Source organism: Anser anser (assembly GCF_964211835.1).
Source record: "Anser anser genome assembly, chromosome: 19".
Classification (NCBI taxonomy): Eukaryota; Metazoa; Chordata; class Aves; order Anseriformes; family Anatidae; genus Anser; species Anser anser.
In genome coordinates, this window is record NC_139740.1 from 6,379,361 (window position 1) to 6,407,059 (window position 27,699).

General features: G+C 44.6%; 2 protein-coding genes across 4 annotated transcripts in view; one reads left to right on the forward strand and one right to left on the reverse strand.

The window, feature by feature from the left end:
* Positions 1-4,083, forward strand: part of OGFOD3 (2-oxoglutarate and iron dependent oxygenase domain containing 3) — a 43,396-nt gene extending 39,313 nt beyond the window's left edge. The window contains exon 9 of one of the 2 annotated variants that reach the window (XR_014574077.1): positions 2,238-2,378. Coding sequence is in view for 1 of the 2 variants with exons in the window: in XM_083805661.1 (XP_083661787.1) it covers positions 2,238-2,374 (137 nt within the window). In the remaining variant the exon portion in view is untranslated. Of the gene's footprint in view, positions 1-2,237 lie in introns of both variants that reach the window. The other variant, XM_083805661.1, reaches the window with a different exon arrangement.
* Positions 2,281-27,034, reverse strand: LOC310884202 (urotensin-2 receptor-like). Of its 2 annotated transcripts, none has more exons than XM_083805657.1 (2): positions 25,388-27,032; positions 2,281-2,419 (listed from the first exon to the last, which is right to left on the reverse strand). In XM_083805657.1, exon 1 carries the CDS (start codon positions 26,546-26,548, stop codon positions 25,439-25,441), a length of 1,110 nt encoding a protein of 369 aa, XP_083661783.1. In that variant the 5' UTR covers positions 26,549-27,032; the 3' UTR covers positions 2,281-2,419; positions 25,388-25,438. The 2 variants fall into 2 exon arrangements, with proteins under 2 accessions (XP_083661783.1, XP_083661782.1); XM_083805656.1 differs by lacking the exon at positions 2,281-2,419 and adding an exon at positions 3,927-15,144 and having other exon boundaries at positions 25,388-27,034.
* Between the last annotated feature and the right edge of the window lie 665 nt (positions 27,035-27,699).

A 27,699-nucleotide genomic window follows, 5' to 3' on the forward strand; every position in this document is an offset into this window, starting at 1 on the left:
TTTTAAGTGGTTTCTGTATACTGTGTATTGAAGGAAGATTCTGAAATGTCTAGTCTCAGCGTGTTTGAAAGGCCAGTAAATCATCCTGTTCTGTAATGGTGCACCTTTATCTTATCTCGTGTCTTTCTCCAGATATCTCTGAATAATGATCCTACTGTATATTCCTTAAAGGTTTTATCAGGTGGGATGGGAATTAATGTTCTTTGCCTTTTCTGTGAACAGTTCTACTATTGAGAATAGCGTACTGTGGAGAGACTGTACTTTCATTTCAAAATTTTGCAATGGAAATGATTTTAAAAGAAATTCTTCCCAAGTGAGGAAAAAGTATCTTCAGAAATGGACTGTAGGCTTGTTTGGTGGCATGGAGACCCCCCTCTGGCAGTTGTGGGACCAGATACATAAGGAGTTATAAAATACAATATATCTGAAGACATTTATTAAAGAAGAAAATGAAAACATTCTGTATAGCCAAATAATCCATTTTAGCTGGCTTAAACAGTACGCTGAAACTTGTCTAATTCTGAATTGCTAATATTTCTTATAAGAGATCAAACAAAAATGCTTGGAAATAAGTTTAAGGCAAAACTTTGGGTGAGTAGGTGAGGGACTTAATAATGAAGTAGTTGAATGACATTCAAATACTATTTAAGAAAGTAAAAACAAAACAAGAAAACACATTTTCAGGATAAAGGGAGTTTGTATGAAATCCTCAAGAGTTCTGTTAATTGTAGCACTCAGAGGATATGAGAACCTTGCCTTCGTTTAGAGTCTCTCATCCAGAAGACCAGGACACCAAGGTGTGCATGAGCTTTGCATACAAATAAATTTATTTTTTACATATATTTATAGCTTTATCCATTATTGATGTGCAGCCAGTGGCACAGAAGAGTATGATATATGACTTCATATTTCTGCTTGGCAGCTAGGAGCGATTCCTAGGAAAGATTAAATGTGAACTGCAAGTGAATATGGAAGGGACTCAGAGGCTACCCAAGCTCTGTGAGGCCAGTCTAGGTTTGTTCAGCTTTCTCGTGTGCTGCTGAAGGATATGCAAGCAAAATAACTTCTGGATCTTTAGTTAGAAGAGGATGCTAGCTGTGTAGCTTGTGCCTGTTCCTGCAGTGTATCATACAAAGGTTGGAATAGTTTGTCTTGTTTTTGTGTGGATTTTAACTGGGCATTTAAGTGTTTCGTTTGGCCTGGTGGTCCCAGGCAGAGTCAGATTGTCCGTGTGAGCTCCTTGAGATAAGAGTTTAACAAACTTTAATCTGTATTGGGATAAAACAGCTGTGCATATGAGTATTACTGGCTTTTCAGGAAATTCGAGTGGTCCTATGGAGTTGCTTCAGTTCCAGGTTACTTGCTAAACATTAAACTGCTATGTTCTCAAAACGGTTAAATAATGTGGAAGTGTAGAGTGCCCCAGTCTGCTGTTTGGTTAAGTGGGATGTTAGTATAGCTCTGCTGGCATCCCCAAAGTAACTGGCTTTTACCTTGAAGCAACCCAAGGCCTGGAGAGCCCCGAGGCAGGTTGGTGGTGGTGGTACCCAAAACTTAAACGGGGTGAAACACAGGGGTAAGCGTTTGCATCTGTAAAACAATTTCCAAGCCTATGTATTGATGGAGTGTTTCTTCCTAAGGAAAAATAATTGGTATACAAGAGTGATACATAATGTTCTGTCCTGGCTGAACAGTGAGTGATCTGACTGTGCACAAAAAGCTATAGCAAATACTTGGTATAATGCTGATAAGCTGCCACAGCTGCTTGTAAACCCGCTGAGCGTTTTTTCACTGAAGACCTTTTGCCACCTCTGTAGCACTTCCTCCTTCTTTGGTCTAAAATTAGAGCCCAGACTAGAAAGGGAGAAGGGAGGAAATCAGCACACTTTGCTGACAGTCACTAGGGTTGCTTTTTTTTCTTTTTTTTTTTCTTTTTAATTGAGGCAACTAAGAACTGAATTCAGATGTTCTTGGCTTCCTCCTGCCTTTTATAAACTATGAGATATGGTAGAATTATGTCTCCAGCTTTGTAGCACGAAGGATTAACATACATTTTAAACAGTCCATAAAGCTGTCAGAGTGCAGCGTAAGCTCGTAAGTTTGGCTCTGGGCTGACCTGTGGGCTCTCAGGTAGCTAGGGAACAGTTGGACTGAGACAACAACAGCAAAACTGCGTAGAGAGCTGGTAGCTGAATGGCAAACTCTGTGTTGCTGATTAAATGCTTTTGTCTTTACAGGCCGGGTTTCCTTTTTCACCTCTGGATCAGAGAACCTTCATCGGGTGGAAAAGGTTCGCTGGGGCACTCGCTATGCTATCACCATCTCCTTCACTTGCAACCCAGACCACGGCATTGGGGATCCAGTCCTGACGTAATTCCTCCCGGGATGGAACGTGAGGTCGAATGGAATGAGAGAAGCCCTGCAAGAGGAGGGGAAAAATGGAGATAATTTTATAGACTTGCATTTAATTAGAATTTCCCAGCTGTGTTAATATATTGGAATACATTTTGTTTTCACATGCCCTTTTTTGTAAGTGTTGCAAACAGTGCCTTAAGGACCATCTTAAATTTGGTACATTCTGTACATTTTTTTTTTTTTGATTCTTCAGTTTAAAAGATACAAACCACCTTTTGGACCATATCTTGTCACGACACCACATGCTGCTGTTACCTGTTGTTAAATTCTATAGTCTCTTCCAATACTATTGGGATTTGGAAAGTCTGACCTAATTAATACAGCAGGATGAGTGCTATTCTTTTGGACATGTCTCCTGTTGAGAGGAATGTTTTCTCCTTTAGCATGGGCATTAGTAGGCAATACACCTGTGGTTTGACTACTGGGCTTTACTTGAAATTTTTTTTTAATTAAATTACCATAGATATTTTCTGCTACAAGCAAGGACTAGTTAATACAATGTCAGAAATACAACCATTTAGTTAGCCAGAAAGCACGTCACTTTAGGATTACAAATGTTGTGGTGCATTAGGGAATGGCACCACAGTAGGTTCCTCTTACTAGAACGCAGCATTCCCAACTTGCCTCACTTTTAAGTGGTGTCTTAAGAAAAGTGATTCATCTCCTGGTTGGAAGCCGCATACTATAGTTATTAAGAGCTCCTTATGGGAATGGCTTGACCACATAACCATGTAAGTTGTATATATATTAAAAGGAGAGCTGGGCAGAAGTAGTCAGACAGTTTTCTGGATTCAGCTGAGCATTCATCATTACCTAATTCCCAGTTAGGACAGTAGGATTTGGGAGGGACACAGGTGAGAAGAAAGTTAGTTTTGTGGTGGTTTTCCATGTGTTGGTGCTGGGACCCTTAGACTTGATCCTGTAAACCCTGACTTGCTGCTTGGACAGCCGGATAACAAAACCACCTGGACCAGTGTCTGTTGTATGTGGGCTCTAAAGGAAATAGGTAACCACTTACATTTTAAATTGAAATGCTCTTGAGCTGGAGCTCAATTGTAAAAACACTTCGAAAACATCTATTTATTGGGCCAAAATTTAGTTTTAAGACCAAGTTTAAGAAAACTCTTGATTTTTGTTACAGTTGACCCGACTTACAAATCCTGTATAGTGAAGTACTGTTTAGCTTGTACAAAACAATGTTTTATCTGTTTCGGAAAGTCTATCAATAGCTTTTTATAGACTTCCTTTTTTTGGTTTAATATAAAGACTTCTGTTAGCTAGAATCATTAGTCTGTGGTGTTACTTGAATAATAAATTACAAGAACTTCAGAGAGGAAGAGATGATTGCATTGTACAAATGAAATAACAAAACAAGTAATCTTGCCAACTGCCTTGCTTTCTTACCACAATCAAAGGTTTTTGTGGGTCAACACTTTAAGTAAATCATAGGAAAAATTATTTTTTCTTCAAATTTTGAAGTGAGCATTGATTTGGTTTATTAATAGTCTATCTTTTCTATGAAAATGAAGATGTGGGGATGTGCTTTTTTAATGCATACAGTTTCATGTAATTTTCATTTTTGTTTTAATCTCTCCTTTTATGGAAATTGTAAGTATGGGGGGATTACACTGAAGATGTAATAAAGAGAATGATGACTGGACACTTGCACTTGTGCTATTGTGAGTATTCTAAGTTGGCGCACCAGCAAAATTGGTCTTCTATAATTTCATGTCTTCTGAAAACTGAGAAGGGCATCCTTGCTAATAAGGAATTGTTAAAAGGGCTGGATGCTAGGAAAACAGTAGTTGGGTTCTGTATCTAAATACTTGTCTCGAAGCCTGTTAATTCAAAGAAAGTTGCCTCACACCAAAGTTGTATGTCTTTGTAAAGATCAGACATCAGCAGCAGCTTTAGTGGGTTAAAACTTGATTTCGGACATCACTTTGTGGTTTAAATGCAGGGCCTTTTCCACAAAAATAATCTAGTATCAGTGGAATCTAAGTATCAGTGGACCTTTGTGTGGATTTTGGTTTGATTCTCCAGGCTAAGGTCCTGTGTCCTGAAATTCTTACTTCACTATAAGTTTTATCACTACTCTGTAACACTGTCATATAAATCAAGGACTTTGCAAATTTTTATAAATGTTTATTAGTTACTTCTCTGTCATGCAGGCTTTGAGTTGCACTAAGTGAAAATGGCACTTTGAGAGCTGCCCTCTCTAAAATACTCCTTAACAAGACCATGTTGGACCATGGGGGAAATCGCAACTAATCTGCTGTCAGGTTTTAATCTTTTGAAGCTTCTGTGTGTTGTAATATCTTCCAAACCCAGTGTGTTCTCCCACGCTGTGAATTGACTGACATTCAGAAATAAAATCAAGTTGGTATTTGTGGTTTCTGGATTTTTTAAGCTTTAGTAATGTGTTCAATATGAAGACCAAACCTGTCAGATGCAATTTGTGAAAAATGCTTGCGCTGTGTCTGGTAAGAGAATTCACGTTTTAAAAGGAGCGTAACAATTCAATATGTTGTGTTCCAGTACTAATCAACATTTTATATCTGAAGCTTCAATATCCGGACTACTAAAAGCAATATCTAGATCTATGAAGAAATTAAATAGCAAATGAGGAAGTAGAATACAATCTAAAAAGTTCTAAACATAGCCTCCAGCAGGGAAATAATAACAGCAGAAAGGCTAATGTTCCTGGGGCAGCTTGGAATTTGCAGAATTCAGTGATTGTTAGAAATAAGCTTGACTTAATTTATTTTAGGCCCCATAAATGCCCCCAATAACTTTTTATTAAGCGTCTCTCTCCCCGTTTCTTGACAGGTAATTCTGAATTTGAAATACTTTAATTTCTGCTGATGTTTCTGTCTGTCCTCTTTCAGGTTCAGCCTCCCTGTTGCTACTGGGAAAGGCAGTGCCTTTTTTTCTCAGAACTCCGATTAGGTTGAGGGCAGGATTTGTTCTATTAAACTCCTATAAATCTGGTGCCAAGCTGCTGCAGACAAGTGCTCTTAATCGAACGCATGGTAAAAACAAAATCTGGCTTTATGTTTCCTGGGGGTGTGAAAACCTTTGTTTAGAGCCCTTGTGGTTCAAATAAAGTTAAAGAAAGGTCAATACATGTTCGGTGGGAACTGGGGTGAAGTTTGGACGTAAATTTGCAGCCTTCTACCTTAAAGCATTACTCATTTCAAGTATTTGGGAATGTTAATATGTTCTTTGAAATAAAGACATTTTTTAAAGAAAGGTGAAGCTTTCTTGTGTGAAATAGAAGCCAGGGTGAAATAGAAAATATGTCAGGAGACCAAGCCAGGCTTTGAATCCTTGCTTAGACATTGGGTCAGGCTTCTGGAGGACTTCAATGTAACTGTACTACCCTAAAAATTATTCTTCTATTCAAAGGTGTTGGAGAATATCTTTCTTCTAAAGCTAACAGGTGTTAGATCAGATCTGGTCTCTAGCACAAACATAGCTTTAAATGCTACAGTATGCATTTTATTTAATTTTATGATTATTTTTATTAATACCATATAAGTTGATTCTAAGAGCTCTGACTGGATTTCTTAGGATTTTTCATGTTTAAAAATTTAGTTTCTGTAAGCAGTTGTGTAATTTTTTTTTTTTTCAAATTACTTTAATTCCCCATAAATCAACAGAATTTTTGGAAAGGTATGTTTACACTGAGATTCTTCCAAATATGTGTTGTCCATATATTGTATATATAGCTCCATCTAAATGAATTTCAAGTCCAGAAATGCTTTCCAAGATGCTCTACGTACAAAAGGATTTTAATTTAGATATGCATCAGAAATTTAGCTTCAGGTCTTAATTACTTGCTTTGATTTATAAGGTAACTTCAACAGGGTACATTTTGAGGCTGTAGCAAATGATGTGTAGAACAAAATAAAAGCAAAACTTAAATGGCATTGGTAATGACTATGCAATCAAGAAAACATGGTTTTCTTTCTTCACTTGCAATTCTTAATACTTTTGAATTTCTCCTTGACAGCTTTCCTTTCCTTGTGTTCCATCTACACTCAGATGTCTATGCACTGCCTCTACACGTGAATTGGATCTCTGAAGCACTCGTGTCTGGCTTTGTACAGTATTTCTGCCTTGTCTGAATCCTAGGAGCAAAGCAGGTATGTTGCTGGAGGTCAGGGCATTTCTGTGCTACTGCTGAAAGCAGGGGGAAATACAGCCACCCTACTCCTCTTCCCCCAAGCAAAGAAAGAAAATCCCGGCTCCTGTCTCTCCCTTTTGAGTCTATTGTGAGGAAATCCAACCAAAGATTCCAAGAACAGCAGAAGAGTTATTTCCTTTATGAACCACAGATGGCTGCAGCAGGCATCGATCATTTTAGCCTCATTCAAGAAGGCAGACTTCTCAGGAAATCCGGCGGTGAGAGCTGTTGTAAAGTGGTGGGTAATTCCCCGGTAAGTGTCTATTGCTCCTTGTAAAACACTGTGGAGAACTATAGCAGAGTTTGCTTTATCTCTCCTTTTGTAAACCTTCTTAGGAAACTCAAAGCTAATTTTACAGCATGTTTGCTGAAACCTACCGTTCAGCTTTCCCTTAAAGATAGCCTATTTATCCCTAAAGCATCCGTATAGGCACTTTTTATCTTCCATACAAGCGTTGTTGGCTTGTACTAGAGCCTTTCAGGAAGGAAAATAACCGATCCATTTCTGAACTGCACGCTTGTCTTTGATTCTGTCCATCATCTCCCCTCAAATCCCTTATGGCATCTCTCAGTTCTGTCCTAGCATACTTAAGCTTTTACCTACAGCGTAAGTGCAGTCTGTTACTTATTCATAGCCTGGCTCGCTAGAATTGTTTGGGACACTTGCAGGATGGTATCGGCACTGCTGTTGTAGTAGTATGAGGAGTGCTTGGCCTTGTGCTGTCTGATGAAGGCTGCAGCCACACGGACACACCAGGAAACACACAACAGAGCCCATGTCTCAGGCAGGGACGGGTCATGCTGATGCCAGCACCAATTCGTAGGCAGGCAGCATGCTGTGTGCTGTCTGGGGTCTGTAACGCAGGTTCATGGCTGTTCCTTTAGTTTCTAAAGGATTAGGATTGTCCTAAAGCAAGAGATTTCCCTGAACAGTCTGGGATACAGAGTGAGCAAGCCCCATGTTGTTATTTGCAGCTTTACCATACTTGTAGCTTTAAAATAGCAATGCCTCAGGCTGCTTTAGTTCCGTACTGTCTTTGACACCCGGCGTATTTCAGTGGACAGACCCTTCCACACTCACACTTAGCTCATCTTTCTCAACCATACTCAAAAAAGCCAGCTTTTTCCTATAACCTTCTTAGCCCATGAAGTGTATTAATCTTCAAGAAGAATTTCAGACCTTGGTGAAACTGTCAAATCTTGCTCATTTTTTTCCACTCTTTAGCATTTTTTTTGAAATGTTCTCTTATTGTTCATCTACTACAGGCACTGTCCATACTTAAAAGGACACCCTATATTTCAAAGAGGTGTTTGTTTTTATCTTGCCTGTTTTCTTATATGGCTGAAATAACGATGGGGTAGGGATTTATGCTGTCCGCTGTTGAATATCCTTGTCTTTTCATGACAACTTGTGGATAGTGAATATTGAATTTTGAAACATACAAGAAAAACTTTTTTTGATGTTCTTTATCAGAGGCTGGTTCGCATTAAGGAAGTGATCTTGTTAAAGGATCCCTGCTGGTAGAGTTCCTCCTTTGTGAAGTCTCATTGATTTTAATGGGATCCTACACATGCAGATCAGACTGCAGGATCATGAGAAATGCCTTGCTTAGGAACTTCTCATTGTGAAATTGATAAAGCAGCCTGGAAGTACCGTCTCCTTTATTTCTGTAACTTTTAAATGCATCCAAACAAAGCTAAACCCTCGAAATATCTAGGTTGACTGCTGGATAATCATGAGGCTTTCCAAGGAATCTGGACTGGTCGATTCTTTGAGCTGTCAGGTCAGATGCACCGTTAACTAATGTACCTCCCTGGGACCTTCATCAGAGCCTTCAAGCTGAAGACTCAGTGGTGCAGAAGCACAGGGGTATGTGCCTGAAATCAGCACCTCTCCTAGAAGGAAATGATATTTAATTTATAGAGAGAGGCAGCGATTTACAGAGTTTCTGGAAATTTCTTCTAAGAGGCCTTTAGTGCTCAAAAGGCTTGTTTTAAAAATGGATACCCTTGAAATTCTTTTGTTAACCAAAACAAGAAAAGAAACAAAAAGTGCTGAGTAGGTTAATGAGCTGTGACTTTTCTGGACAGACACCTTGAAAATTTGGCTTTTTTTTTTTGTTGTTCATTGGTTTATACAATTATATTAAGCTGTTTATCTGGGTGCCAGGATACTTTGCTGCTGACTTCACAGAAAAGCTTGATGTTTTCTTTTGAGACTGCTTTTCACTGCCAAGACAAGGTCTCTGGGTGGATTCACACCCTGTAGGTGACCTTCTTGGCGTATTAATTTGGCAACCATTAAATCTGGGGGGAAATAAACAATGGTGGGTCCTAATGGACTCATTTTACATGAGTTGGCAAACTGTGAATGGTAATTTCTTCTATCCCCTCTAGCAGACAAACATTTTTATTTCTGGTATATGCTGTTACTGAAGAGGAGATGTGTTCCGGGAGTCCTCTTTGCATTTAGGGCTTTAAATGTGACTCACCGAACACCCTCATAAAAAGAGAAGGCCATGTTTCAGCAGATAATTCAAAACTTAAAAAGGTGCTGTGAAACCAGACCAACTCTAAGCCCATTCATTCCCTGCGCTTCTCAGCAGAAAAGGAATGAGAAAAATGATCTTTCACTTGCATTACTTCTATTTCACTGCTGAAGTTGAGGGCAATAAATGTGTTTTCTTATTTTTCTTTTTCTGTTTCAGAGGGAGATAAATTACTTATGAAGGAATTCCATTCCACTGGGATGAATATGATCAAATAAACTTTGCTGTTTACTAGCATGAGAAAGAACTATAGCATAAATAAGTCAGAGTGATAAGATGGTGTTAGAGAGCAGCAGATTTCTCCCACGCTGAAATGTCCGTAGCGATGTTGAATTCTCTCCCCCCAACCTGCTTTTTTTTTTGTTTTTTAAAAAAATCAGACCAACAACTGGACAGCTTTTAGGGAGCAAAGCTCTTGCTGTTAAATCCCTTCATAAACCTTTCAACAGGACCTCTTCCCTAACACCTTAGGCTATTTATCTCATCAATATTGTTTTAATTAATAGTGAATTTTGAATCTGGTATGTTAAGAAAGCTGTGTTTCATCCATCTATTTAAAAATAATGAATTAAACTTTCCTCTGCATATACCAGCTGTGGGTTTTTTTTTTAGGTGGTGGTGTCCTCCATGCGTAACATCTGTGTATAGCAGTATAGGCAGGATTTAGATTTATAAATAAGAAACAATCTAAGAAGACTGAAACATTCATAAATGAATTGCATAGAAATGAACATTATCTCTCCAGTTAAAAAAAAAGTTTGATTTTTTTTTTTCGTGGTACTGTAAGAAAGGACAACATTTTACTTATTTTGAAATCCTTCAGGCGAGGTGTGAGGACATGCACCTGCTCCCTAGTATGGTCCGTGGAGGTCCTACTCTGCTATTAGGTACTTGCACAGTAACTGCAAACCCAGCCCTCTCCCTACTCATCTTCCCTTTCTTGTTTCATACGCGTGTTGTTGGAGATCTCTGTCTGTTCGGACCGCAGGCAGGCAGGTAGAATCTCATTTTTCTGCCTCAGCACAGGCTCAGAATAAATGCATGTGGATTTCTCAGGAATGCTGTTCTCATCTTGAAGAGTGTCCAGTTAAAAGCACCCAGCCCGGGTGGTGATGAAGGCTCTCACTCATGTCACATCTATTAATGGTGAGACCCTTGAAGTCTTCCATCTTCACAGCTGACTGCCTGCTGCCTTTGAGCCTTGGTATTTTCATCTCAAGAACTGGAACTTGAGACCTCTTGACTTTGTTTGCTAAATGCTTTTAGCACCTCCAGATGGCTTGTGAGTCAGTGAAAGCCAGCGTGCTGCAAAAATTATCACTTCCAAGAGAAGTTAAACACGTTTCAACTCTGTAGCTAGGATTTGTATCAAGACTTTTGAGCAGGCAATTAAAACTTGTCCTCTTCCTAATCATTCTCCTTAAATGAAATACTTTAGCCATTAAGCATGCACAGAAGGGCAGTAATCAAAACCTTTCCATAGCTGAATCCTATGGGGAGGTAGTTTAGACCTGAGCATCTCAAACGTAATTTTTCAGTCTTGTGGTCCCTGTGACTTGCAGGATCCTGAGCAAGGCAGAGGCAAGGTGTTGAGAGCAGCTGTGCTGTTCACCTGATTCCCCTGAGTGGGAAACATAACTGTAACTGTGATTGTAAGTACATTTATAAACAAGGGCTTATATATTAGTGCTACAAACGTGGCAAGGGTTATAAGGAATGGTAATATCTCTAATTAAACCATTTCACGGAACTGGAAAAACAGAAGAGCTTTGAGCCCTAAAGCTTTGGTATTAACAAATGGAATGGAGTGAATGAATAAGTGGATCAATTAACTTAATAGAAAAAGTAAATGTCATTGTCTGCCTCTCCCCAGCCCAGCAGCTGAGCAGTGTCAATGATCCACAGTTTTCTTTCCTTCCAGCCATGGATGGACATGCAGGGGCTGGGAGTGTGGTGGTGCGAAGACTGAGCTTGGCTCTTAGCCTGTCTCCTAGGGCTGCACTCACTGCTTCCTCGGGGCATCCACCCCCACTTCCTAGGCGCTCGCAAGGGCTCCTTTGTGGCATGGAGAAGACAAAGGTGGAAATAGAAAGTGATACGCTTGCTCTACCGTCATTTCATTTTAATCTAAAATTGATCACTAGGATGTACAGCTGTCCCCTTCCCTGCAAGATACTTCAAGAAAGTGGAGAATGAAGGTATTGCAAAATCCTTTGAAAGGAATTTAGATTTTAGCTCTCTGGCTTGCTTGCTGAATGCAATCCGAGAACTAAGGCTGCACAAGACCATCACTTAGGAGACAAGTGTTTTCCAGTTGTGTTCAAGGCCCTGAGAGGTGAGGACTGCGTGCGTACATCTGAGCCAGCTTTAGTCCTGGAGCACGCAAGCGGTCGTCGTACCAGAACAAGTGAAATCCAACTCTAAGCTGTCTGTCTTGAAACTGGGAACTACTATTTCATTGGGAAGAATGCAGGTGTGGAAAGAATGCGCGACTGAGCGGTCTTATCTAATCTGAGTCTCTTTCAAAAGTACTGGCCTGGCCATAAATATTGATTTTGAAAATTCTTTTAGCTATAATAGCCAAGAATGGGTCCTAGCCACATGAGGTTCCAACACTGCTAAACAGCTAAAATGCTGAAACTAATCTGAAATACGAATTTTGTAATGCTGGTACCTTGCAAACATAAGCCAACCTCTGGATTTGGGCACAAACTTAAACGGCCCTTGGTAGAAATTTTTAGAAGTGGCTCAGGTGAAGCTCGCCAGTCCTCTTTCTGCACAGTAATTTGGAGATGGCTGTTGTGGCACCTGAGTTCACCTCGCAGCCTCTTTCTAGTCTTGCTCGTCCTTGCAGACTGCTCCCGTTTGTGGTGTTGGTGTTGCTGGGGCACCGCCACCTCCCGCACCCAGCAGCAGGGACGGCCACGGAGCTGCGCGGTTCTCCTCCCAGGAGACAGTTACTCTAAACAGCGGAGCCGCTGTTTATCCTGGGGGCCAGGACTCCATCAATTTGTCCAGTTTATGTTGGGAGGAGGCAGTAAAATGCGATGCTTACAAGAACTGACTGCATGCACTCCCATATAGGAAGCCAAGAAAGCCCTGGTGTCCCTCGGCCCCTCACAAGGTGGGTGGCAGAGACCACCCTGGGAAGAGGTGCAGGGTATGGGGGGGGCTGGATGGTGTCGAGTCTGCAGCTGGGATGGGGGGGGACACATCTCCCAGGTGTGGGGAGGCTCTAGGGAGGTGCTGGCAGCAGAAAAGACTCCCTGGAAGGGAATGGGAGATGATATTTGGGCTCTTTTGTGGGTCTCCACAAGACATTATAGGTGATGGGAAGTGTATGGGGTGCTGGTTTGGCTTGGGAGCAGTCGGGGTGACAGTAGGATGCTGATTGCTACTGAAAGAAAGGATGAGGATGGACTGGAGGGAGAAGGCTTTGGCATTCGGAGAAGAAGCTGACAGCGAAGCCTTACTCAGTGTGTCCTTGTCCAGAGCTGTGTGAAGGTGAAACCTCCCACTGCTGAGAAGGTGCTGAAAAGCAAGCGCTAAATCCAGGTGACAGTGAGTGCTGAACAGCGCTGGTCTGAACAAATGGCACTTGGTGGGGATTGATATCACACCTGTACACACACTGGGGAAAGGTAAAACTGGTGAAGCTAATGAAATAGGTTTTTAGAGGTTTTCAGAGGTGATTCACACAGGATTGAGAGTTCAGAGCAGTTTGCAGCGTTTCTGCAGCTGTCCTTTGCTAACAGGACCCTGTAGATGTTGGCTTCTTGGCTTGCTGGCTACCAGCAAGGGAAGGAGGCTGACAGCAGAGGCAGAAAACTCGTGTTGCCCTAGTGTGCTGCAGAATGACACTTTGGCAGGGAAAATTAACAGGAAGAAAAGATCCCGATGGCACTGCTGTCCTCCTGTTCCCACCACAGCACCTCCCAAACCCAGCAGGTAACGTAAGGGAATGAGATCAGTGGCTGATCGTGGCAGATGTCTGCAGAAACCTGAGACACTCGGCAGGAAGGGCCAGAAAGTGCAAAGGCAAGTCCAAATGATTAAAACAATGGCATGTGGGTTTTGTTCTTTTTTGTGCTAACTTGAAAGTTCCTCTGAAACTTGTTAAGCTAATTTGCAGAAATGTGTTTTGCACAAAGCGCTACTTTAAAGCCAAAAGTTTCAGGAAGAACAGTTAGGAAAAAGTTCAGTTAGGGAACTGCTTTGATTATATATGTGTTGGGGGATCCGTCCCTGTCTGGCAGCGTGGTCGGGATCACGAGGTGGCCCCGGCTGAGCACATCTGAGGAGGGCAGCCCCTGTGCCCGGCAGCTCCTGGGGCCAGCAGCCCCTGCCCCAGCCCCACAGGTGGGAACCTGGCTGCTGAAAACGTGGTACTTTTCCCTGGGGGGCAGGCAGAGGACATCCCATAACACTTCTCTGCTTGGAATCATAGCACTCTTGAAGAGCTGCTTTATGGCTGTCCCTTCTCAAGGAAGGAAAATAAAAAGTCAGCCAGATCCCCCCAGGAACTTCCCTGTCCCCTCAGCAGCCCAAGCTCTGAATGGGCAAGGTCCGTTAATTTGAAGCAGTTTGGCAAAGCGTTGAATTAGGGCCCGAGCAGCGTGCTTGGCTATTATTATTATTCCAGATCACTTGTTCCGCCTGTTTGAGAGCTACGATCCTCGACAGGTTTGGACTCCATTTCATTCAACAATTTTGTAACCACGGGTAACTGGAGAAATGACATGGCTTTGCACTGCTGCAAGGAGGCTGTCAGGGTTGTCAGATTTTACAGTCAACCTGCTCTGACAGCTCGTCTGCTTTGCAGAATTTACCTTGCAGAGTCTGCTTGGAAAAAGCATTCTCTTTGCAGCATTTAATCTAAGAGGAAAACACAAAGGAGCAGCTCACAAATGCCGCTGTAAAAGATGGGTATGTCTCCAGAGATACAGGATCTGGCTTATTTTTTTCTTTTTTTATGGAGTACACATTGGAATAAGTTTACTTTGTTCTGAGTCATATTGTGAAGGATGAGGTTCAGTACAGACTCATCCACTTTATTTTGTGTGTGTTTTTTTTACAGTCTGGATTGGAGAGGCCCGTAAATCTTGGAGACTTTGGAAGTGCAAAGGGGAAATAAGTCTGCCTGTGGTCAGCAAGGGTTTCAAGGCTTGGCTTTTTGTTTTTTCTCCTTTCTAAATGTCTGCAATTGTCTTGCATGCTGGGAGGAGGGATACCCTCCCAGGTAGCATGTGCCAGCTGACAGCCAAATCCTGTGGGCATTTGTGGTGGTAGTTACACCCGACTGATGCTGTGCATGAAGAATATCGTGTTAAATTAATCTTGGACAAAGGATTAAAGCACTTAACTTAGAACGATTAATAGTTTTATATAATTATTTTGCTTTGGGCTTCTTGTTTAAGTTGTACTCATCTTGATTCAAACGATATTTCAGTCCTTTCCTCAAAACTCTCCCCAAAAGTCTTCAAATAAAATCCTTTCAGTTGCAAGCCTGCCTGGATTCTCATACAGATACTTGACGTTCTTCACGCACCAGTAAAAACATGACAATAAGCTGTAAAGGATTTTTTTTTTCCTTGGTCTTGAGCACTGCCTTGCAGACTCCCCAGAGCCCCTGGAAGTTTGTCCAGGCTCCAGAAAGCATCCTCTGGGTGATAAACTTGCTTCCTAAGCCTTAAATTATCTAAAGCTTGAAACAGGGGAAACATGTGCCCAGCAACTGTGTTAGATCAGCAGCAACAGAAAAACGACAAGGGCTCTAAAGCTTTTCTCTTGCTCTCGCTTACTGGGCTCTATTAAGTTCTCACACTTCGCTGTTCTGTCTCCTGTGCAGTTTTTTCATCGGCTGAGAATTTGGTCCCAGAAGTGCCCAAGTGCTTGCACGTGAATCATGTCTTATTCACCATCTCATCAGAGATTGATAACAGCTTCAGAGAGATCTCAATGCCCACGAAGAAAAACACGGGAGGGCCAGACCTAGCGGGGAATAAGGAACAAAAACGTTGCACCAAAGGCCAAAGAGCAAGTGCCATCAACTTCAGTCAAAGAATAGAGAGTATTCCTGCTTCCCACCAGCAGTGTTGGTAAACAAAGGCTTTCAAATCCAGGTAAGGTGAGCACTGTTTTGGAAGGATAAATTTAGCAGTGATTAAACGAGCTCTTAATTAACCAAATATTCCCCCTGCTTGGCTTTCCAAATTATTCAATAACTGAACAATTATAATGAGCTCAGCGAGTAATTACTATCCATTCCAGATACTGCCCTCGCCAACTGCAGCTTTCTAACCACCAGCTGTTAATGTGCCAGGAAATGAAGTCCACAAAGTGTGAGTCAAATAATTGAAAACCAAACAGGAAAAAAAAAAACAGTTTCAGAGGCAATGGGAGGAAAACTGCCTCCACCCACACTCCGTGCTGAGTCCTTAAGTGTGTGGTTGCTCCAAGACTTAGGAACCATTATACAAATTGTTAGTATGGACCAAATCTGCAGTACTACATTTTCAAGGGTATTCTAGCAAATATATAAAGGTTTCTGGTGTCCCTCAGGAAGGTCCTTGCTCTTTATTCTGCATCAGAAGGCTTTACAGAGCCACCTGGGGGCTGACGTGCATCTCTGGAAGGGAAGCCACAGCATCACTTAGAGAGCAGAAAGGAGAAAACAGAAGGTAAAGCCCAAATCAACCAAGAGCACAAATTTTAAAGATAGTTCTAGTTGCAGTAGGGTAAAAGAAGTTGGATCATGAATTCAGACGTTTACTGCTCTGAGTGATATTTAAACAAGCTCAAGTGCATCGAAGCTTCTCACACATGATTTTTCAAAATAGATTTGAAGATGTGGTTTCGTAAGCACTTCTTTTCATGGCCCATCGGTTGTATTGGATTCACAGGCTGGGGGGTGGACAGTAAATCTGATCGGCAGAAGCAACAATTGGTTTGGGCTTGATTGGAGAGGAGAGGAAAAAAAAAAGCTAGAAATGAGAAAGGCTTAACCCTTTAAAACCCCAGGGCTGCAAAAACAGATGGACCAGCCCAACCGAGGGGCCAAAAGAGGTTTAAGCTGGAGCCACTCTAAAGGAGATGGTTGTCACATCCTGCTCCTAGCTATGCAGATGTAACTTCTCTGCTGGAGTTGAAGGATTTGCTTAGAGCAATCACGCTTGCAGCGACATGCCCGCTTTCTGATTATGTTGTAGAAATCACTAGACACTTCTGCTTTCTCTGCAGGCAACCTGAAACAACAGATTTGAAATTCAAGAGGTATAAAATTTCCCCCAAAGCCTCGAAACTCTCCCTGGGTGTTTCAGGGTCTGGCAGGGTTTGTTGCTGTGGAGCAAAGTGAGGATGGGAGCAGAGTCCCTGGGAGAGACTGCAACTTGTTGCCCAGAAGGAAAAATAGCACAAAGAAAGGACAGAGCAGACAGACCAAAGAAAAACAGAAGATTAAAATAAGAACACCAAGGACAGGAACATGCTAAAAGCAAACATATTTTCACTGAACAGACAAACTAAACGGTCACATTTGATCCATGATCTTTCTGTAAAAGCTTCGTTCAGTGTGGGCAGAAGATTCAGCCTGTGCAGAATGATGGGAATGCAAAGTCGTTAAGGTAGGTCCTGGGCTGAAGTCTGTAATTACACATGGACCCTCCACAGGCAGAGTTTGAAACACAAGCCTCAGAGCTCTCTAAGCTAAACATTTACTGAAGAATGAGGGAGGACAAAAACATCTATTAAGATGCAGCTTTGATGCCTTTTTTGGATGCTTTTTTTTTTTTTTTTTTGAGGTCTGACCTAATGGTCTTCTTTCTGTGCCCTGACAACACTGGAGACTTCACGCTCCTGTTTCCCTGCCACCGCTGTAACTCCTCACCCTGCACCACGGGGGCAAAGCGGGGTTCAGGGGCTCCTGTACCGGCTGTCCTCATGCTCACAGCAAACGGGATGAGAAGAGAGGAGGATTTGCAAGGTTGGATCAAGTACTTTTCTGCACCAAAAACCTGCCAGGAGGTAAGATTTCAAGAAACTGCGAGGCACGAGCCCATTCAGGGCAGCCTACCTCTTTCCCCCTGCCTATTTCCACACTGGGTGTAAAGCCTTACCGCTGGAGGTAGTGTGAAGCTGACATAGTATTGCCTCCTAAGCCTCCTGCCAGCCTAAAGCAATTCCTCTCTGATCTCATTAATGAGTAATCTGGTGCGGCACATTAACTATTTCATTTTTGCATTTTGTAGGTAACGAAGCCTTTGCCCCACACCCGGGGGCCTTCTGGGATGACGAGCGCTAAGGATGGGAGCAGGGGAACACAAGCGGTTCTCCCAGGCTGTGAAGTTACAGGTTTAAAAGTTTTTCTTACCTTTTATCTAACTAAACCCAAGACTTCTTGCAGGTTTTATATTTTTTTTTCTGAATAACAGAGATAGATAGTGAGTACCCAGGGGGCACAGTGTGTGGTAGAGAAAATACTCACTTGGATGGATGGAGGAATAAGGGCAAGTGCTGCTCCTGCTCTGTCCCCATCCCTCCAGTGTGGGCCCCCAGATCTGCAAAGAGCTTTACCCATAACTTCGGGCACCAGAGGCTGCAGAGCTTCACTTTCTCATCCTCCCTAAGAGAAGCTGCTGCAAAGACAGAGCGGCACTTTGAAATTAGGGAGATGCTTGCCATAATAAACTCGTGTTTGTATTAAAACAAACAGACAAATGAAAGCAGAGAAGCAAAGTTAGTCGGTTGCTATTTCCTCTGCTTCTGTTGTTGGGAATTACTCGTGCTGTGCCTAAGGCAGGCGGAGGTTCCTCGACAGATTTAATCACTCTAAAAGGATGCCAAGAACAAAATGACAGGGAAGCACTGCTGTGTTTAGCAATCAGGATCGTTCTCTCTGTTCAGCCTCTTCTGCATCAGGATCCAGCCCTGGAGCAGGCTGCGGCAAGGGCTGTGGCTGGGAGGGATGCGCTGCCCTTACCTTCACCAACCCCAGTGCTCCTAACCAACAATGTGGGGAAAAAGGCTGCCGGGAGGTAAAGAAGAAAGCTTTTGCTTCCTTACCATAGCTCCTGCTATTGTTTCTTACCCGGGGAGAGGCTGTAGAGAGGGTATTGATGCAGTGAAATGATGATGCTTTTATCGGAACCATTTCAGCCGTGCTCCCTGAGATGCCAGCCAAGCGCAGCTGCCATTGCTGGGGGCTAAATTATAATCTTTGTTGACTGGCTGCCATTAATCTAAAAATGGATGAGAAGTTCTTCTGGTACACAAACATTTCCTCCATCTGACCATTAATAGCTAACTGGAATCCTGAGTTACTCCTAAAAGGAGAGCTTTTAACTTTTGTACCTAAGACCAAGGATCTCAAAACATGTCACACGCATTAGCGGTGTCTTAAGACACTCGTGCAGACCATGGAAATTGCATCGCTGTTTTCTAGGTGGCAAACTGAGCAGCGGCACAAGGGCAAGTGACTTCTCTGAGGTCATGCAGCAAGTCCATGCTGGATCTGAAAGAGAAGCCCGGACTTCCCACCTCCTCCCATTCACAGTAATCTCCCTCTTCAGCTCGGATGTCAAACGCTGTCTCGATAGGTGGCTGCAGCATGACAACCCCTGTAAATCTCCTCTGGATTTTATTAGCTATCTTGCTTTCAAGCCTGCCTGGATTACTTATCAACAGCTTTCGGGATGAATGGCCTGTGAGTCCCCACCGGCAGATGATGGGAAGGAAGATAAAGACACACACTCGAGTAGGATCAGATAACCGCCGCTGCTGCCTGCACAGTGCTGCTACTGCTCCCGAACCAAGCGGCAAAAGCAGCTTTCAAAATGTGGTGGGAGAGGTAACTCAGGCTCCAGCTGATTTCATAGTAATGTCATTCCTCTAAGACATTCCCTTCTACAGTGCTAAATGAAAGAAAAACCAATCAGTTATGAGGGAAAAAGCAGGAAGTCAGTTGAAATCAGTGGGGTTTTGTTAGAAGCATTGCTATGTAGTGCCTCTTCCTGCGGGGCTTCTTGCACGAGCCACCCCTGTGGCTCTCAAATTTGAAGCCGATATGGTAAACTAAAAGCTGTAGAAATGTTCTGAATTTGATGGAAGTCCCTGATGAGGTTTGCAGGAGCACATACATGAAGCTGTGACTGTCTCCAAAACTCGGTGTTTATGGACACACCACATTTAGTTTCAGGAATCTGCCTTGCTTTGTTTGGACGAAATCATATTTGTTTTCAGTTAAGAATTCAGCAGCTGAACTCAAGATCCTATTGGGCGTGCACAAGGAAAGGCTGACGACATCTTAGAGAGACCCTGGCCTAACCACACTGAGACAAACTTAGCAGATCTTACTTCTTCCCCATTAGCACCATTTTGGCTTAGGATTGTGTCCTCTGCCAAGCACGGCTGCTATGCGGAGTGGTTTGCTGTTGCACCAAGTTATTTACTGATTTCCCTCCAGAGATCTTGATGGAGAGCTTGGGTGGGATCTTCCCCAATAGTGAAGTACAGCCTTCCCTAATAAATTCAACAAGTGCTTAACTCTTCACCTCGCTTCGCACTTTTGAAGGGTTCCTAGTGTTTACAAAAATGTTTCATTTACATTAAAAATTAAATTACAAGTGAGTTCCAAAGAAAATCAGAAAAGCAGAGCCCGAATGCCAGAAGAATTCTTCAGGATTCATTATCCCCTTTCCTCTTTAAATAGTTTCTTTTCTTGTGTTGGGACAGGAGGAAGGAAAACATTGCAGCAGTTTTGCTTTGGTGTGTCCCATTGGGATCCTTTTCTCCGGGGCCAGGAAGGCTCCAGCTGGGACCGCAGATCACAGAGCTCCGTTCTGGGCACCCAAAACCCGCCAGGCTGCGGTGAGGCTGCCCCAGGGGTGACACACCACACCAGAAACTCTGCATTGCCTGGGTTCCTGAGTGGGGCTTTTGATATACATCGCCGTTAGGGTTTTAATACACCTCAGTAACTTTTGATTTCAGGGGTCCCACAGCTGCCTGTTGCACCGTAGAGGTTTGGCGAAGTGAGCTGGCATCGAGCTCCTTCCCCTGCCTTCACAAAACTCACCCTGGGCCACCCAAATCCCCCGGATGCTTTGCTCCCAGCTGATGCATCCTTTTCCTCCGCTGTGCTTTAGGTACGTTCCCCATCAAGGGGAAAAAAAAGCTCGTATAGCAGTAATAATAATCACTTTAAAGGGTACTTATTTTCTGTGAAGCTGCTGCTACAGTTCTGAAGACAAAGCAATTTATTTCTTCCAAGCCATAGCAATTAAATCCAAGTCTCTCCAATTCCCCTGAAAAACTTGAAACTGACAACAGCAACCAATATTATATGGCAAAAGCAATCTGTAGCTGGGCTAAGCTGTAGTTAGTCACCAGCTCCGGGTGTTTCCGTGGGTGCTGCCAGCGAGGCTGCTGTGCAAAATGACGGGGATAAAGTTCGTCCAGGTTCAGCACAGGAAGAAAGGTGGGAGAGCAAAGTTAGCACTTGGAAGTGGGTTTTCTCTGCCTAACAGACTTGTTCTGTTCAGGAGATGTTGTGGCAACATTATATTTTAAAGAAATTAAGTGCTGTTATGTAGTCTGGTTGTGTGCAACCGCTATGTTTTAAAACCTGAAATAATAAGCAAATTTCCTTCCCGAGAACCTCAGGAGGGAAGATTGCTCCTGCCACCAGAGGGACTCCAAAACACAACGGCCAAATTTCCGGGGCTGACCGGCGTTTCTGAAATGTGCGTTATCTGCTCCCACCGCTCAAGGGCCGGGCTCAGTTATGAAGTTCGTGCACTTTCTATTCTGATGCTGCCAGGGGAGCAGATTCTGTATTTGCTTCTGAGCAGAGCGACCTTGTCACCCTGCCTGATCTCCTGGGCTAACATAACTGGGCAGCGTGCCGTGGGAGGTACAAAGCGCTCATAAAATCACCTCCACTGCTTTTCCTGGTATTCCATCACACAATAGGCACCAAAAAGGACTGCTAAATAGGAGTTTAAATGTTAATGATTTGCTTGCATACACAATTAAATTGTAATGTGGGGCTTTTAAGCGTTTGCCGCAAATGTCTTGTTAAAAAGTGGGGAGGAAGATGAGCAAAGATGTGTGATACAAGGTGAAGTCTGCAAAAAGTCAGTAAGCTTCAAATGTACTCTCCTGAGCATGGGGAAAACAAGTATTCTCACTTGTCCCACAAAGGACCTGCCTTTTCTTTTTTCAAGTGAAAACAGAAAAATTGCTGTTGCTGCAGTAGATACTACCTTAGATTAAAGGAAGGAAAGAGCACTCAGGATGAAGCTGCTTTTCTTTCACAGCCTGCTCTTTCTGATGAGCTGGGGGGAAACAGAGTGGGGCATACGGATTTAAACACCACGGGATGTTGGAGAAGATTTTTTAGTGATTAACCTGTTTTCTTTCCTGTAAAGCCCGTATGGAGTTTTGCAGTGACAACCTCTGCCCCAGCAACAAAAATACTGTCATCTTTCCTAAAATTACCATCTCCTGTTTAGAGACCAGCTATGTCACTAAACCTGCAGTAGAAATGCATAGGGCACACACATCTTGGCTGCTTGGAATGTAGGAGAACAGCCAAAGCAACATTGTTTTAAAATAATTCACCGCATTTTGCTTAGTTACAGCCCGATGGACTTCCCTGCTGTTATTTCAGCCCAAGCTGAGATGCTTCAGGTTTACCTAAACAATAAGATGCTTGCAGTTTCCAGAGCCCCATCATCTGGATTCTGGTTATGCGACTATCCCAATTTCCATATGAAAAGACTTTGTAACCTCTCTGGTTGTGGAGAGCTGGTGTGTTTTTCATCTCATGATTTTGGGAGCCCTGACTCATCCTTTTTAGTGTCGAAGACAGGTAATGCTCCTGCCTCATACAGAAAATAGCTTGGGCTGCTTTACAGCAGTTTCGTTGCGCCTGCATTGACTCTGTGCTCATGAACTGAGATCCCACCAAGCCCAAAGTTCAGAGTCCCGTGTCCTCCCCAAAATACTCTGGGTGAGCAGCAGGCAGAGCTACCCCGTATGGGAGCTTACAGGTTGTGTCGGCCCTGGACTAGGCTCTGTGCTACAGGCAGGCAGCAGCAATCCCAAAGTTAACTTCCCCGTTTTGTTGTTAAAGAAAGATATATGAAGACTTTATGCCTGTTTCCAACATGTGAGCGCACTGAGAACTGTCAAAGCTTCCACAGTTACAGACAAGAGGAACTCAGTTAACGCATCTGCTCTTGCAGGATATTTATTAAGTGGGTCAAAGCTACTGACTTTTGGCAGTTTAACTGGTCCGATGAGACAATAAGAGAGATGTTGTTTACACAAATTTATATTTTAAATTGAGCTCTGATCCCCAGGAGTACGAGAGGCTGCCGAGGAGTCGCATTTGCAAAGGGCTGCGGCTCCGTGGCGCTTCCTGCAGGCGGGGGGATGCCGCATGCTGAGCTGCTAAAGGGCTGCCATTCATTACACACAGCGGTGTCTTCTGATCGCTGGCCAGTTTTGCTTATTAAATAGGCTCTCGTCTGCCCAAACGACATGCTTTGTGGGTGTCATCAAATTTACTGGGTCTCTCCTTAGAGGAACCTCACGAGGGTTCATCAGAGCCTGACAGGAGAGGGGAGCGGCTCCGAGACGGGATGGGCTGAAGCTGGTCAAGAAACCCGACAGTGACAAATACCTCATACTTAGCCTTTCATTTGGGTGCTCCTTCATCAGCCTTTTGGTGTCGGCAGCTCCAATGCTACGGCACGAAGTGTGCACCCCGCGTGCTGCTCAGCAGGGCAGCAGGAGCCTGCCAGGGGATGGCTCGTGGAGCGCAGCCCACCCTAACCAAACCCTTCTGTTGGCTATCCACTCTGGTAGGACTGTGTATGTAACCCACTCTTCCTTTTTCTTTTTTTCTTTTATTTTTTTCAAATACAGCTCCCTTCCAGCTCCCCCTTCTCATTACTAACTACAGTTTTAGGCTGTTTGGCACTAGATGTTTTAGCCCGTGTTTGTTGAGGCAGGAAGTGTATTCCCCAATGCTCTTTTTGACACCTACGCTGCTCTTCCATCATCTGCTTCCCCTACATACCTGGTAACAGATATATACTATTTCATATGGGATAACCATCCGTCCTACGGCCGCCTTGCAATGTTGGGGTGGGACAGTGGCTTTCAAGGACTTTCTCCTCAGGCTAAGCACTGGAAATCAAGACCCATCAGGACTGTTTCAGGTCAGGGTGGGTTTTTCTTGCACTCCGTGAGCAGCACAGCGCGGCACACCTTGTGGATGACGCACGCGCTCCAGCCGTCCCACACCGCCCTTTGAGTTAAGTCTTATCTGTGTTATTCTTACAGGGGAGTGACTTCCAGCCTCGGAAATGGGAAGCAAAGGGAAAGGAACAATGGCTTCAGAATTAATAATAAAAAGAAATGAATTAGTTCCTGAAAAGTTCTTTACAACTATTGAAGCCCACTCTGCCCTGCCAGTTCCCAGCAAGAGCTGTGTTTTAGTCCCCCGCGTTTGTAAGGAAGCTGGCACTGTCACATCCATTTCTACCACCCAGCTTGGCAGTCTGCACGATGCTGGAACACCACAAAGTGGGTCGCAAGCATTTTGAAGAAAGTCCTGTGATGAAAAGTAATGTAAGCAATGCTAAGGTGAGTTCCTTATTGCCCCTTCCCAAAAAGCACCCTAAAAACTGCACCTATATGAAGAATGCCAGACTTCGGGCACAGGAACCTATTTCCCTGGTCTTTGTCCAACATGTGCCCCAAAGGGGTTATTTTTCTGCCTTTATGCATAAAATACAGCATGTGGCTGTGCTGTGTTCTCTGTGCCCCATCCTTGGCTGCTGTGTAGGCACTTCGTGTCTCTGCTCGAGCACAGACGTACCCTAAAGCTTGGCACATGCTACGAGAGGATCACCCAAGGACACAGAAACCCAGTACCACTGCAGGGCTGCTGAGTTCCTCCTCTCAATCAGGTCGGTGTAGGGGGATGCCATAAAAAAGTGGAAACGACTGCTCCTGAAGCAGCTGTCTGTTGTTTCAGAAGTCCCTGGACATTGCCAGCTGCTGACAATAGTTTATGCAACTCTTGCTGCGCTTTAGTTATCCCCAGAGTTGGGGCAGATGGCTTGAACACAACTTTATCCCTACTTAAATGAGCTGCTCAGAGCACAGCTGAGAGCAGCAGCCTCTCCCTGGTAAACGCAGCCCTTGGGGTGGGTGAAGAGACTGTGGGAGGGGAAACCTGACAATGGTCCACTTTTTAATCACAATTTCTTTTATGAACTTAAGTTTTATAGTTTACAGGCATCTCTAGCATCTATGGTGGAGGTTTACCACTACATGTTAAGTGGGAAGAGAATGAGCAAAATACATCAAGGCAAAATACTTTTGGTGAGATTTGCCAGGATTAAATTTGTCCTTTTTATGATGAGTCTCACAGTACAGGTCTCAGTCATTTTTTTAGAGCCTCAGCTCTTTGAGTGACAGGATTATAAGACCTTTCTTTTTTCCTTTCCGAGATAAATTTTCAGTTTTTCAAACTCTGTTGACTGTGGAGAAAGGGACCAACTTAAAATCAGTGGCAGATTAAAATCATCTTGGGTAGAAAAGTTAAAATATGACATGCCTTTTTAGATAACCCAGTGTTTTCTGACAGCTTACCTCATGGTTTTTAAATGCTTGGAGTTTGCAGCGCTGCTGCAATGAATTTTAAAATAGATACTTTGATCAAACTGAACTAGAGCTTGATCAAACTGTAGTGTATTATAATATAACAGGAAATAGAAAAAGGGGCTTAAAGGTCTCCTTAAGCACACTGTGAACCGGTAACAGCAATATATAGAGCAAACCCAGGGCTTGCAGCTAAGTTAAGCAATCCCAGGACAATTTCAGACCTTTGTGGATCTGGTCCAGCCGTAGCTGGAGGACAGCACTGAGAAATCACACAGAAGAACCGGTGCAGAGCTGAAGCTTAGCAAAGTGCAGCAAAGCTTGAAAAGAGTTTGCCGAAGAACTGAACAAAGTATCTGCCTCATCTTCTGCACCCAAACCACAGAAGGATTCATCCACACCCGCTGATGGCAGGACTCCCCATGACAGCCCTAAACCCCAAAAAACTGAAAAGCATCTCACAGTACCTGGGGTCACACAACTTCTTGTCCTGGACTATAGCGACCACCAGAAATGAGTTTTTAGGACCCTGCAGGGCAAAAGGGTCCCAAAGCCCTACCTTGGCCAGACGCTCTTCTGGTCCTGATGTCTCCAGAGAGCCTCCTCTTCCTCACTTGTCCTTCAGCGTGGCCATGCCCAGGGCCTCCGAGCTGTAGTCGTACTGGTTGCTGGAGGACATGGAGCGTCCCCAGGAGCACTGCAGGTTGGAGCCCCTCTTGCGGAAGGAGGAGGTGAACCTGTAGAAGTTGCGGTGGCGGTTGCGCAGGTACTCCCGGTAGTTTTTGGTGAGCAGGGTGTAGAGGAAGGGGTTGATGCAGCTGTTGCTGTAGGTCAGGCAGGTCACCAGGTAGTTAATGCACTTTTGGGTTTGGGTGGTGAGCTGCAGGGAGCTGCTGTAGAGTCGCACCAGCTGCCAGATCCAGAAAGGCAGGAAGCAGGCCCAGAAGACCAGCACGATGCTGAAAATCATGATGAGGACCTTCTGCCGGGGGGACCTCCTGCTCTTTTCCTTGTGGGGCGGGTTCCTCTGAGACTCCAGGTAGGTCCTGGCCAGGCGTGTGTAGAGGAAGCCGATGATGATTCCCGGGGCCATGATGCTGGTGCTGAACAGCACCGTCAGGTAGGTCCGGTAGGCGTCCATGCTCCAGGTGGGTGCACACATCCTCTTCACCTTGCCCTCCGCCTTGCTCCCCTCGGTCAGGGTGACCATCAGCATCATGGGCAGCGTCAGCAGCAGCGAGACCGACCAGACGGCGCCCGCCGTCACCTTGCGGTAGCCCCGCGACCTCTTCAGGGTGTCCAGGGGCCGGGTGACGGCCAGGTAGCGCTCGGTGCACATGAGGGTGAGGGTGAAGATGCTGGCGTGCATGGTGAGCAGGTCGAGGCTGAGCAGGATGCGGCACCCCAGGTCCCCGAAGTACCAGTCCTGGGCCAGGTAGGTGCAGACGATGAAGGGGATGGTGGAGAGGTACAGCAGGTCCGCCAGGGCCAGGCTGACGATGGAGCTGTACATGGGGGCGGCGCAGCGCGCCGAGTGGCACATCACCACCAGCGTGTACACGTTGCCCGCCACCCCGGCCACGTACATCACCGACAGCACCGTCCCGAACGCCGACGGGATGAGCAGGGGGCCTCCGCCCCCGGGGGGGCCTCCCCCGCCGCCCCCGCCGCCCCCCGCCGTCCCGTTGCCCCCCGCCGCCGCCGTCCCGTTGGGCTCCATGGGCGGCGGCGGCGGCCCCGCAGCCCCTCGCTCCGAGGCTCCGGGCCCCGCCGCTCCGCCCCCCGCGGGAGGGCAGCCCCCGGGGAAGGGCCGCCGCTGCCCCCCGCCCCGCTCCTCCCTCCCCCGGCCCGCTGAGGGCGCGGAGCGGCGCGGGGGGGGCGTCGAGAGGGGGGCTGCCCAGCCGGGGACGGCGACCCGCGGTCCTGGCCCCGACCCCGGTCCTAATCCCGGGTCCTAATCCCGGGTCCTAATCCCGGTCCCGGCCCCGGCTGCGCCCCCTGCTCCCGGAGCTCCCCGCCGCCCCCAGCCAGCCGCTCGCTGCCCTACCCGAGGCCACCCGGCTGAGGCGGCTCCGGGTCGGCTGCGGGAAAGGCGCCTGCCCGCGGTGCTCCGCTGGTGAGGTGCGCGCAGAGAGCGACCGAGGTGGAGGCAGACTTACAACTGGGGCTGAAACAGCCCCCTTTTTTTTTTTTTCCCTTTCCCTCCCACCCCCCCCGTTCGTTCGTTCGTTCTTTCTCTTTTTCTTTCTTTCTTTCTTTCTTTCTTTCTTTCTTTCTTTCTTTCTTTCTTTCTTTCTTTCTTTCTTTCTTTCTTTCTTTCTTTCTTTCTTTCTTTCTTTCTTTCTTTCTTTCTTTCTTTCTTTCTTTCTTTCTTTCTTTCTTTCTTTCTCTCTCTCTCTCTTTCTCTCTCTCTCTTTCTTTCTCCCTTTTTTCTTTTTCTTTCTCTTTCTCTCTTTCTCTTTCTCTCTCTCTCTTTTTTCTTTCTTTCTTTCTTTCTTTCTTTCTTTCTTTCTTTCTTTCTTTCTTTCTTTCTTTCTTTCTTTCTCTCTCTCTTTCTCTCTTTCTCTCTTTCTCTCTTTCTCTCTTTCTCTCTTTCTCTCTTTCTCTCTTTCTCTTTCTCTCTTTCTTTCTCTCTTTCTCTCTCTCTCTCTCTCTCTTTCACTTTCTCGCTTTCTCTCTTTCTTTCTTGCTTTCTTTTTCTTTCTTTCTTTCTTTCTTTCTTTCTTTCTTTCTTTCTTTCTTTCTTTCTTTCTTTCTTTCTTTCTTTCTTTCTTTCTTTCTTTCTCTTTCTTTTTCTTCCCCCCCTCCCTCCCTCCCTTCTCTTTCCTTCTTTCCTTCTTCCTTCCCTTCTTCCTCCCTCCCTCCCTTCCT

Bases quoted from the DNA above. Each gene is read 5' to 3' on its own strand.
- LOC310884202 (XM_083805657.1), bottom strand. From the start codon at position 26,548: ATGGAGCCCAACGGGACGGCGGCGGCGGGGGGCAACGGGACGGCGGGG.